Source organism: Triturus cristatus, chromosome 6 (assembly GCF_964204655.1).
Source record: "Triturus cristatus chromosome 6, aTriCri1.1, whole genome shotgun sequence".
Classification (NCBI taxonomy): Eukaryota; Metazoa; Chordata; class Amphibia; order Caudata; family Salamandridae; genus Triturus; species Triturus cristatus.
The window spans coordinates 614203791-614216704 of record NC_140589.1 but is presented as its reverse complement, the minus strand read 5'-3'; the positions used below and the strand labels follow the sequence as shown (position 1 = coordinate 614216704).

The 12914-nt window shown below is 47.8% G+C and overlaps 1 protein-coding gene across 2 annotated transcripts in view; it reads left to right on the top strand.

Moving 5' to 3' along the window:
* Window positions 1–12914, top strand: part of RARS2 (arginyl-tRNA synthetase 2, mitochondrial) — a 201638-nt gene that overhangs the window by 53594 nt on the left and 135130 nt on the right. For both annotated transcript variants that reach the window (XM_085611098.1, XM_085611097.1), the window contains one exon: window positions 624–707. In XM_085611098.1, coding sequence (XP_085467224.1) covers window positions 624–707 — 84 coding nt within the window. The remainder of the gene's footprint in view (window positions 1–623; window positions 708–12914) is intronic.

Genomic DNA, 12914 nt, shown 5'->3' with positions numbered 1-12914 from the left:
AAAAAAAAAAAAAGAATCTTCTGTGCTGACCCAAAAAGCATATACGATAAGTGCATTCTGCTCAGTGAAATGCTAGAGCTGGTTTCTTGGACAAGGAATCTTTTACGTAGATGTATGGTTCATATTTTAATTAGTGTACTTCCATTTTATAATCTATTGATTATAGCACTGGCCCTCATTCAAAGCAAAGCTATTGCTTTTTGAAAAATCTATAAACAGAGTTGTTCATAGATGTAGAAATGCAAGTCAAGTAAACTAATCAATCAATTGTATAGCAAAGATTGCAGCCTGCAAAACTAACCACTATTTGGTTTGCTGCCCCCAAAACAAGCAACTAATATCACCTGCTGTGAGGCCTCTAGGAAGTGGCTGTTGCAAATTCTAAATCTTATTGTGTCTTGTTGCACTGTATCTTGGGCAGAACAGCTCTCTTAGGAACAAAACTATGAGGCAAACAAACATCATTCAATGGTGGGTTCAAATGTATAGGCATTAAGCCAATTCTAAAAGTAAAATACTTTTAACATACAACCTGCATAATTTCGACACACATTGTTGTTCATATTACATTTCTTACTATTTCGTACTTGTTATTTACACCACTGTTTAATATTATCTTTCAGTTGCAGTGTGATGCAGTAGTGAGTGAGATAAGCACGGGCCATGGAGCAATACACTTTAAGATAAACCGTGAGTTATTAGTAAAGGTAAGATGTGTTATCCATTATATAAAAAGGATAAGTCTCATCAAAACACCATTTTTATTTATTTATGAACCCTTTGAAACTGATGCTACATTGTCTTAATTCTTTCTTAGGAGCCCATGATATTCACAGTGGAAAATGTTGGCAGTTTAAAAAAATATTTTAATGCAAAATAGAATCACATTATTATCTTCATACATTTTCAGACTATCTTAAAGTTTGACAAACTTTGAAACAAACGAGAAAGCAGTTTTGAAAATATTCAGGCTGTAAATGTGGTTTACATGTGATTGGTCCCTGGTTTAGACTCTTTCTGTTGTGTTGTTGACATGTTCTGTTCCTCCACAAAAATTTAAAGATTCCAGAGACACACTCCACTGTTCTAAAGAACATCTAAAAAGGTGTATTTGTATTCAATTTGGAATGCTAAATGTAATGGAATTTTTATTTTAGATTTGACCAACAGCTGTGCGTGCTGTGCCTTGTCTCATCAAGAAGCAAAAGCAGTTTTTCAGGGAACCTATCACTGTATTTTAAATGTAGTGATCCTGAATAGATTGCAGAGATGCCTTTGCACTTTAAGGTTGAAATATGTTTTCCATTTCCATTGAAAAGGCACGTTTGTGCTCACTTATCATTTTGGCCTCCGTGATTAATATACACCAAATGTTATGAAGGAAATATTTGAATCCCTATCAATGTTAATGCCAAATTTAGTTCCTAAGCACTGTGGGGACAATGCTTGGGGGTTGCAAAATGCATTTGTTTCAAAAGAACCCCAGTATGAACGTTTCTCCACTAATTACTCAAAAACGGTTGCAAACGTGCATCACATTTCACAGCCAAATAGTCTTCATTCACTGCCTTTTGCTGGTTTGGTTAGTTGTAATCCAGTTTTGATAAAAAAGAAAAACCAAAAATGTGCCTGTCAAATGTATATGTGTAATTTTTCCATTAATATTCCTGTTTTCAGATGGGGAACTTATACATCTATCCTAGAGCACATTTACCCCAGTGATGAGCTATATCTGCCCATCTCAATGAATGTTTACATAGCAACAGTTTTAAGCATAGAATTTGCTCAGTTACTATTTCTGCTGATCTACAAGAATAACAGAGCCTATTCCCAATCAATTATTTAAGCATAGAATTAACGAGAGTGCTTTCCTTGCTGAGCTGAAAATTGATAAAGACTTTTCTAGTGAGAGTAAAGCAGTGTAAAAACTGCTTTTGCTTACTCCAATTTAATTTTGATTGAACTGTACCACTCCAAGGCCAGTGGTAGTGTGCGTGCAATAGTAAAATGCTTTAGTCATTTTCCAACTCGGCCGAGATCAAGTGCATTGGTGTTCATATAAGAAGGAAAAATGGGGGTGCCCTGATCACCCCCATTTTTTGACTGATGCCGGTGGTTTGTGGCTCTAAAAGTGCCCTGGGCTCTGTTAACCAGGCCATGGGCCATTGCTTTCTCTCTCTAAAGGTATATGGTATTTGGAATAATTCTAACTGGCTAAGAAAAACTACTTGTAAGTACCCAGTATATGATAGGGCATGTAGGTTTAGAGACCCAAGTGGGTTTAATGCACTTAAGTGTGCACTGCTGTAGTGTCAGGTGTCATTTTAAAGCTAGGCCTGCTTTGCAGGCTGGTTGTAAAATAAAGTTATGTACAAATTCATCCTTGGAATTAAAAGTACTTCCAAAGACCCTAAACACCTTTTTGTAACCTATAAGTCACCCCTAACGTCTGCCCTTGGTGCGTCAAGGGTAGGATGTATTGTTATAAAAACTTGAGACAGTATGAATGAATGAATGAATATAAAATTTGTAGAGCGCGGACTTAGCCCGAGGGCATCAAGGCGCTATATACGGAAACTGGGGGTGCAGACAAAAAGACATGCTCACACCGAGGTTTGAGAAAAAAGCCAGGTCTTCAAGATTTTGCGGAAAAACAAATGGGACACCTGGCTCAAAAGATCATCCGGGAGGGTGTTCCACAGTTTAGAAGCAACCGTGGCGAAGGCTCTCCCTCCCCATTTGACCTTCTTGAACCTCAGTACTATTAACAGATTTTTGTCTGAGGACCGAAGCATCCTACTGGGAATATAATGATGGACGATCGCCTCAACCGACTCTGGGCCTGTGCCATAGTAGGCCTTATGAGTCAGGCACAGGGTCTTAAAGAGGATCCTACGGTCCACAGGAAGCCAGTGCAGCAGCTTAATGGAGGCTGTGATTGAGTGATATTTTGAAAGATTCAGCACCAGCCTGGCCGCCACATTCTGCACCAACTGCAGGCGCCGCACTAGACCCTTATCAATGCCCAAGTAAAGTGCATTACAATAATCCAATCTGGATGTTACCAGGGCAATAACGGCCCGCTTGCGTGCATCAAAGAAGAGGAAATGAGATATTTTTCTGAGGACCCTAAGGATCCCAAAACAGGAAGAGACAGTCCTAATGACCTGCAAATTGAGAGAAAGGGAGTTATCCGCAATAACCCAAGGTTCTTACCATAGAATACCGGGCAGGGACAAACGCCAAGCGTGTCCGGCCACCAGTCACTGGACCAAATTTCCTGTTTACTACCAAAAATCAGGACCTCAGTCTTCTCTCCGTTCAATTTCAGGAAGTTATCCTCCATCCAGGAAGAAACTGTCTGCATGCAGCTCCTGAAGTTACGAGCAGAATCCCTTATACTATGTGAGATAGACACCATTATTTGGGTGTCGTCCACATAGGACAGCACCTCTAGCCCAAAGGATCTCACAACCTTAGCGAGAGGAGCAATGTAGATATTAAAGAGTGTTGGGCTCAGGGAGGAGCCCTGAGGAACACCACACAGCAAAGATATAGGGGCTGAGTAAAATTGGCCGAGCTTCACTGTCTGTGCCCGTTCACTAAGGAAGGAAATAAGAAGCGCCAAAGCCGAGCCCCCGATACCTATCTCTCTAAGGCGTTCAACCAGCCGGTGAGGAGACAGGGTATCAAAGGCTGTGGTCAGGTCAAGTAGGACAAGCAGGGTGGTATGCCCTGCGTCTACTTGAGTACGGATGTTGTTAAATACAGCCGTCAATGCAGTCTCCGTACTGTGGTGGCTTCTGAATCCATGTTGTGAACCATCAAGTAGGTGGTGATCCTTAAGGTAGGTGCTGAGATGGGAATTTAAGTAGGATTCCAGGATCTTGGCTGGAACGGGAAGCAAAGAGATTGGCCGATAATTCTTCAGTTCTACCAGATCTAGAGAAGGTTTCTTTAAAAGAGGCTTCACTACAGCCGGCTTCCACAGAGTGGGAAACAATCCCTCTGAAATGGCCGCATTCAGGACCACAGTAAGATGAGGGATAATGATCTCACGGCAGGTTTTGATCACCTTAAGGGGGCAAGGATCCAAAGGGGAGCCTGATTTAACTTGATCAAGGAACCGCTCAGTCACCTCCAGCGACCTGCAGGGAAAGGTGAGCAGCCTAGGAGGCTCCTCCGTAAGCGAGGCCTCCCTCAGAAGAGGAGAAGGTCAAGCCGGCGGCCTAGTTTTGGAATTAGATGCTTCCAGCAAAGAGTAGATGTCTCGGATTTTGGGGTGAAAAAAGTCGGATATCTTGTCACATAGCTCCTGGGAAAATTCTGATGGGTCAGAGACATGAGGGGATGAAAGGGAGTTGATCACCTTAAAAAGGTCCCCAGGAGATTTCATAGATTCCGTGAGATTTGAAAAGTATAGTCTCTTTTCCTCCATGATGGCTAATTTATACTCTTTTAAACACTGTTTATGCAATTCCCTACTCAGAGGTTCTAAGTCTGCACACCACAACCTCTCTTGTTTACAGCAGCCCTGTCTCAGCTTTCTGAGTCTCTCCGTGAACCAGGGAGCAGAGGGTTTTATTCTCGCGGAATAATGCTTGGTAACAGGTGCCAGCAAATCAATTGCTGCGGACAGTTTTTGCGATAGCTCAGCAGCTGCCAGATTGGCATCCTGATACTTGGTAAGGGCAAAGTTATTAAGGAAATTGGAGAGCGCCTCCTTACATATCAGGCTAAGGTTCCTCCTTTTGTCCAAATTCCTGTTGCTGGAAGGGGGCATAGCTAATGCCAGGAAGTGTAAATCAAAAGGAACAGCAACGTGATCAGACCAAACCAGGGGAACAGGGTCCCCCACTGTTATACGCGGTTCATTAGAAAAGACACCGTCAAGGATGTGCCCCGCGATGTGTGTAGGATTCCTGACCAGCTGTGAGAAACCACAGCTGCTCAAAGTTTCCAAAAGACAGTGGGTATCCTTACATAAAGCATAGTCTAAATGAAAATTGAAGTCCCCCAGGAGAGTAAAAATAAATCTCTCAAAATAGGGTTCTAACAGCCTACTGAAATCATGAGTAAAAGAGGTCCTGGAACCTGGCTGCCTATAACAAAGAACATATAAAAGATGTTTTATATGCCATGGTAGGGAAAAACAGCCAAAGTTGTTTGTCCCCATTATAGAGCTGCTAACCCCACACGCTAACATGGGAAGGGTTATTAAATTTAACAACGTCTATCTTTGCTTGGGAGCTAGTTAGAAATGTCATTCAAAGTATCAAAATAATTGGCTACAATAAATCCAACAACTTGTCATAGTCCGATTTATTATAACTATTACCGGAAAGCAGTTTTAGAACTTAATAACCTGAGGTTACCAAAAGCAGCCCTGTAGCAGCCTCTTCTGATTGGCCAGCCTTTGACAGACTGAGTTAAGATGCTCACTGAGTAGGTGTGAAGAGGCCTACGGTTGAAACTCCGCCATTTGGTGTTTAACTTTAACATAAAAAACTATCTTTCCCATGGATCCTAGGGAAAGGTCAACAAGGAGGTGAACCAATCAGCAGTCCTGAACTACCTGAAAGGCACGGGGCTTCTGGGATACGTCCTCTTTCTTGACTGAGACATTCTATCACTCACTGAATTCCTCTAGTCCGTCTTAGCAGGTTCTGATCCTACAAGAAGCCAGAGGAGTGGGGTAAAGATCCGTCCAGAGAGGTCACATCAGACACTCTCCTACAGGAGAGCAGGCACAAGAGCATGGCTAGTTTTGCCGATGACTCCTTCCTTGACAGGTATTTATTCGCCTGCCATGACTTAAAGAGGGATAATACTTTGTTAACATCCCATAGCTTAGAGTTAGTGGGTTGCGGTGGAAGTGACAGGCGATACCTCTCACGAGCTTGCAAACCAACGGGTTTTCGCCCTCTGCTTCCCCTTGGACAAGGACATGGCCTGCCGAAATCGCGGATCTGTAGGAATTGATAGTGCGATATGCCAAGCCTTCAGAAGCCAGGGAAGCCAGGAAATTTAGAATGTAGACCACTTCGCACCCCATGGGCTCTTGATCTTTCTTAAGGCACCCACACACCCATTTGAACCAGGCTAATCTGTATTGCTTGTTGGTGCCCTCTGCCTAGACTGCTGCCAAAATCCTTTGAACTTCTCCTGAAAGGCCACGGAATCTCCAACTTTACCGGAAATCCACCAGGCCATGAGGGGCATCCGATTCTGTAGGATCAGAGGATGGGGATCTCCCTGGGGATTCCAAACAATATTCCGATCTTGGGGTAGAAGGATTGGAGAATCCCAGGAAAGTTCCAGAAGAACTGGAAACAATACTTGAGACCTCCAATAGGGCGTGATCATACCACCCTTGCTTACTGTCTGCGGACCTGAGCTGATAAGCGCATTATCATGGCGAATTGTGGGAAGGCGTAACCCGCCTCCTTCGACCAATCTTGGAGGAAGGCATCCGTGGCTGCTGCCATAGGGTCCCGCTTCCAGCTGAAGAAATTGGGAAGTTGATGGTCTAGACGAGAGGCAAAAAGATCTGCAGAGAACAGACCCCACAGAGATTGCAGTCTTTGGAAGACTCGAGGGTCGAGCTGCCACAGGATCATATCTGTCCATGCCCTGGAGCAGCAGTCTGCGATCACATTGGATGCCCCGGGAAGGTATTCCGCCGACACCGAGACATTGCAGTCGAGGCAAAATGTCCAAAATTCCTTGGCCATGTCTACTAGTGCCTTGGACTTTGTGCCGCCCAGGTGGTTTATATATCGGACCGCTGAGACGTTGTCCATCTTGAGAAGTACGCTGCAGCTCACCTTTTCCTTGGTCCAACACTTGATGGCGAAGGAGCCCACCAATAACTCTAGGCAATAGATGTGGAGAAGTTGCTCGTCTGCGGACCCTTTCCTCCTGTAAATGAGTCTCCCCAGAGAGCTCCCCAGCCTGATTTGCTGGAGTCCAACTCTATAGCCAAGTCCGGAGCTGAGCCAAAGATGGCCCACCCATTCCAGGCTCCATATGGTCTAACCACCAACGCATCTCGAGCCTCACTTCCTTTGTGAGGGGGCCTGCTCTGCACACTGCAGGCCCTTCCTCAGGTGGGAGGCTTTGAGTCGTTGTAGAGCTGTGAAGTGGAGAGGGCCCGGGAATATGGCCTGAACAGAGGACGACAGGAGACCCACTATTCTGGCGATCTGCCGGAGAGAAGTAGTAGGCCTGGCTAGGGTTCTCCAGAGCTTCCGTCGAATCTTTGAGATCTTCCTGACTGGTAAACGTAGGCTTTGCTCACTGAGTCTATGACGAACCCAAGAAAGGTAGTTTGCTTTTCCGGTGTAAAGATGGCCTTCTTTTCATCGATAACATATCCCCGGCCCTGCAGCAAGGCCACAGAAGTCTGGAGTTGCTCTGCCTGCAAAATCGGGGATTGAACTAAGAGGAGGAGGCCATCAAGATATATGATGAGGCGGAACCACGTGCTCTGAGGTACTCCACTACTGCCTTGAGGACCTTGGTGAAGCACCAAGGCGCGGAGGATTTCCCGAAAGGGAGGGTAGTGAACTTGCATACCTGGCCCTTCCACAGGAATTAAACCGGCGGTGAGGGGGAAACATTGGGAACGCCAAATACGTGTCCTTTAAATCTAGATGCACCATCCAGTCGTCTGGGTGCAGGAGGTCGTGCAGCAGGTGGATTCCCTCCATTTTTAAATGGCGGTAAACCAACCAGCTGTTAAACTCCTTTAGATTTATGACCGGGCGCTGACCCCCATCGGTCTGGTCCACCAAAAAAAGGTTGCTTAGGAAACCCCGTGGGTGGAGGGAGGAGTGGGCTATCTTCCCTTTGCGTACTAGATCCGTCACCTCCTTGTCTACCAGGGCGGTTTGGGCTTCGGCAAAGAAAAGCGGGCGTGGGCGAACCTCCTGGATCGGGCTCCCGTAGAATTCTATACGGAACCCCCGGATGGTTTGGAGAACCCATGAGTCTGAGGTGATAGCCTCCCAATTGTGCGCGAACAAAGCCAACCTGCCCCCTACATGCAACTGGGGGGAAAAGTCAAATTCGTACCTGATTGGGCCTGGAAGTGACCTCTGGCGGTGCCCCTGGAGCATCGACCCCTGTAGTTTCTTCTGGATTGGAAGAACTCTCCTTGCTTGGGCTGCTCCTGCGTTTTCTTGAAGCTCTTGGCAGGGGCTTGGGTGTAGAAGCAGCCGGTCGAGCGCCCCCTGCCATGACATACCCCAACAAAACCCTTTGGGTGGAAAACCCTCTTTAAGGAGGCTTGCGCTTTGTCCAAGGTAGTAAATGTGGCCACAAATTTCCTCTATTCCTTGACAAACTGCTTCCCGAAGAGCCATCCTTGAGCCACTGTGCCTGCCTCTGAGGAAGCGAGGTCCCTAAGTTTGGGGTCAACCATTAACAGTAGGGAAAGCCGCCTCTTAGTTGAGAGGGCGCAATTAACGTTGCCCAGAAACACTATGGCACGCTGAGCCCAGCCTGACACGGACTCGGGAGAGAAGAGGGTATTGGAAGCCTTAGCCTCCTCAGCAAGATCTCAGTGAGTGGGCCACAGGCGTCTAGGAGTTTATCCTGACATGCTCTCCAGGACCTATCTGGCCTACAATTGAGCAACCTTCTCCCCAGGGACCCATTCCGTGGAACGTGGGTGCAGAAGATCCTTAGGGACCAGCATGTCTGAAGGGGCGTCTTCGCCGCTCGCAGGGGGGCGCCAGGGCCTGGAGGGGCCCGCTTCATCCATGGATTCACTGGGGCACTCATCGCCTTCGTCCCCCACCCTGCGGGGACAAGGGGGGAACCTTGCTTGATGCATCAGGGAGTTCGAGGGAAGGGCGGGCTAGGAAGGCCTTTTTAAGGCGTTCAAAGGCGCCAAGGTCAGAGGCTGATTCAGATTTGTGCTTAGGGGCACGGGTAAGGGAGGGGGTGCCCCTTGAAGGGTGGTTGTCAGCATATGCATAGGCAATTTCCATGAGGCGTCATTCGAAGGGGCCCATGGCCGCCGTGACTGCCTGATGGATGGAGGCACCCACCGCCTCACAGAATTCGTCATCTAGGGGGAGGACCTGCAGGGACACCTCTTCAATATAATCCCCAGCCATAACTTTGCAGTGTGCCTCACCAGTTAGACCGATGACAAGAGTAAAGGGAACTCAAAAGTTTCCTCACTGCCTCGCTAATCTGGCGAACCTCAGGTTCTTATGTATTTGGTGGCTGTGGAAAGCCCTATATTTGTTCGTGCAGGCGCGACTACTGGGGCACGAAAGCTCCCCTGGGGCTGACTCACCCTGATATTGTGGGTATCCGGGACGCCTGGACCGGCCCCGATGGCAGCCTAAGGGTGGCAGGTACTGTCCTGCTGAGAGCGTCTTGCTCCAATTACAAATGAGCACACAAGCTGATGAACAATCACAACAGAGCTACCAACCCACTTCAGGAACGGGCGTCAGGCTGACGAAATTACATACAGACCCGTTAATACGGGCATAACGACTTCCAGGCAGCTCGAGGAAGAGGCTCAGGGGGGCGCACTGCTGTCAGATTTGAAACTGGCAGGAAACGCGCGTCCCCCACGGTTCGCACTGTACGCACGACCTCTAGTGGTTCCCGGCCGCTAACGCGTTGTCTCGAGTCTTAAGGAGGTGCAGCGAGTGGAGCGAGGAGAGACGCTCCCGCGGCACAGTGTATTGCTGCGAATCGCCGCGCAACAGTAATGAAAGCGTTATAACCACGCAATCTAAAGAAAAAACACCAATAAGCATCACAATAAAATAGAAGGAAAACTGCTGGAGAGCAGGAAAGGAAAGAGGATGTCTCCCAGACAGTGTTGCCAGATTTTTAGACCCGTCCCAAGCCCAAAGCCGCTCAAATATAAGCCCAAAATAAGCCCAATCAGACCAGCATCAGCCCAAAAACCAGCCCAAATTAGCAAGTCTCCAATTATGCACAAATTGTCATCAGAAACAATTTTAACGACAAATATACATTCTATTCAATATACAGATGGTGGGAGGGTGTTAACTGGGCACCTGCCTTAATGCTATTAATTTTTAAGACCAGTTCTCACTGCGACTTCTAAGAGCCCCTGCAGCTCCACTCTGCCTATTGTTTAAAGATTCAAATCCCCCCCCCCGAAATCAGCTCCAGTTCGAGCGGCAAACAGTGTGCGTCAGTGCGCGCCTTGGCATCAGCAACGTGGTGAAGCACGGAGTGTCAGATCCATGCCAGGACAGTGGTAAACAGACGCACGCGGTGCTGCCAGCAGGTGCGTGCGAGGTTGGGTGGCCCCTGCACGACCGTTTTCGAAGCTGGGCTGGCCTACGAACAACCGATGTGGTCAGTTTTGGTTTGGGTGTTAAAACACTCTCTTTACCTACGTCAACTTCCTGGCATCTATCAATATTCATCACTTCCTACAAATAGGGTGACCAACTGGCATAGGTGCAAATTCAGGACGGTGAGTATACAAACTCAGGACAAAGGGTCAAAATTCAGGACAAAAATTCAGGACGGGAGGTCAAAATTCAGGACAAAATTTCGGGACAAAAGGTACGTTTTACAGACACATCAAAGGAGGTCGCGTAATAGTGTATAAGTAATTCCATCTATATCCAAACATTAATCCATTTGAAAACGTACGTATCTTTCCATCCATCATTTCACTCATCCATCCCTCCATCCACACTTTCACTCATCCATTCATCCACCCTTTCACCCTATCCATCCATACACTCATCCATCCACTCTTCCACCCAACCTTCTACTCATCCATCCAGCCATTTATCCACTCACCCATCCAGCCATCCTTTCACTTACTCATCCATCCACCCAGTTACTCATCCTACCACCCAGTCCCCTTTTTAGTCATCCATTCATCCTCCCTTTCTCTCTTCATTGACCCTTTCACTTAGCCATCCTTCCTTTCTTCGATCCACCCATACATCAACTCATCCACTCATGAATCCATCCATTGACCCTATCACTCATCCATCCATTCACTCATCCATCCACCCACCGATCAGCCACCCTTTCACTCATCCATCCATCCTTTCGCTCATTATCCATCTATTCACCCTTTCATTCATCCATTCACCCTTTCACTAATCCATCCAGCCATCCACCCATCCCTTCACTTACTCACTCGCCCACCTTTTCCTCTTAATTATGAGCTGAGCCTTTGTCTGCAGAGTTGCAGACAGAAGAGGCCCATCAAGAATTTCGCCCTTGCTGTCTTCCTAAAGCAAGGGGTGGGGTGATGGAGGGTTCACTATGCACCTGCACATAGGCAATCTGAAAAAGTGGAAGTCATGAGTCATGCATGATGCACAGTGCCAGGCCATGAGATGATTGTGACATGGTGTTTCCAGGGCTTTAAGCGGGATGAAAAAACTGGGGGTCTCTCCAAGGGGCGTGTCTGATGTAATTAATGGTGTTGCTTAAAACAACTAAGCTAAAAATCTGTGCTTAGCATTGTGTGTCGCCGGACTGGTATTTTGCCTCTTCTGTCATTGCATCCAGATATATATCACAACAAGTAACGTTACACCTACAACAAGCCAGAACCATTTGCTTTGTTAATGGTTGTTAGTTGCATAAAATAAAAATGCAGCAACCATGGCTTCCTTGAATATAATATTGAAACTGCACTTTTCTAAAATGATGAGACTGAAAGAACTCTAGCCCCTTCTTTTCAACTTGTTTCACCAGCTTCTTTGAATTAACTGGATTCTGTACCAGCATTGGCGTGTTTGCACATTCCTTTCATCTGCCCGTGGGCAAAGTGCAGCCAGTGGTCTCGAACTCTGTTCCTCAGCTGGCACCCCGAACTTAAAGTCGGCGTCTCCTGCAGGACCACAGCGGTGCCGTGTGCGGGTGAGCCCAGCCGGTCTCTCTCTCGGCTGCTCCACAGCCTGTCTTTCCCCCCAGCGGGCGGGAGCCGCCCTCTGCTCCTTCAGCTGACGGGCAATCACGGCCTCTGACGGTGGTTGGTCACCCTACCTACAAATGCACGCGCCCTTAATTCCCTGCCCCAATCTCCACTCTGTCTATTGCTTAAAGACTCCGCACCCCCCCCTCGAAATTTTTTCCTACACACCCCCCCCCCCCCCCGAAATTTGGCTCGAGTTGCGCCTCTGACTCACTCACCTGAGGTCGGGCGTCGAAGTCCTGACTCAGCACCTGCGGGTGCCGCCGGGCGGCCTGCTGCTGTGCTGCGTGATTCCAGGCTATGCTGTCGACTGGTGGTGGGCTCACTGGGCTGGCTAGCCTGCGTTGCACAGAGAGCGCTGCCTGCGAGCACCGCCCGCCGCCGTCTGTGGCCTGGGTGACCACCAGTGGACCACAGTGGGCGGCAGCAGCAGGGACACCACGTGCGTCCGACTCCAACTCCTCATGATGATGCGTCCACCGTTGAGTCGAGCGCCGCGCCGAAAGTAAGAGCTCACGTGACGAACCACAGGGGCTGGCCAAAATATGATACCCAGGGCCGTCATTGGTAGCGTTTTCGCGCACTACTGGATTGACGGCCCTGGGGGACCCCCACATTGGCCCGCACACACACAATTTGACAACAACAAAGCTAGGTGACCCCTCTGGGTGGTGCGTGCGGCGGTGCAGCACGCATGTGCAAAATAAGAGTGAGTGCACTGTGCACTACGTAACAAGTTGGCGCTTGCCACTGACAGCCACCATAAAGCAACGGACTCCTCGTGGTCGGCGCCCGCCCAGGCCAGTAAAATTGCGCACACCCTTTTAAATCTAGCCCAAAAAGTAGCCACCCGCCAGGCATGGGTTTTTCCCGCACAACTGGGAAAAAAGTCGCCCAATTGTGCGGGAAATAGCCCAATCTGGCAACATTGCTCCCAGAAGCCCCTTTGCATTTCAGGGAGTTC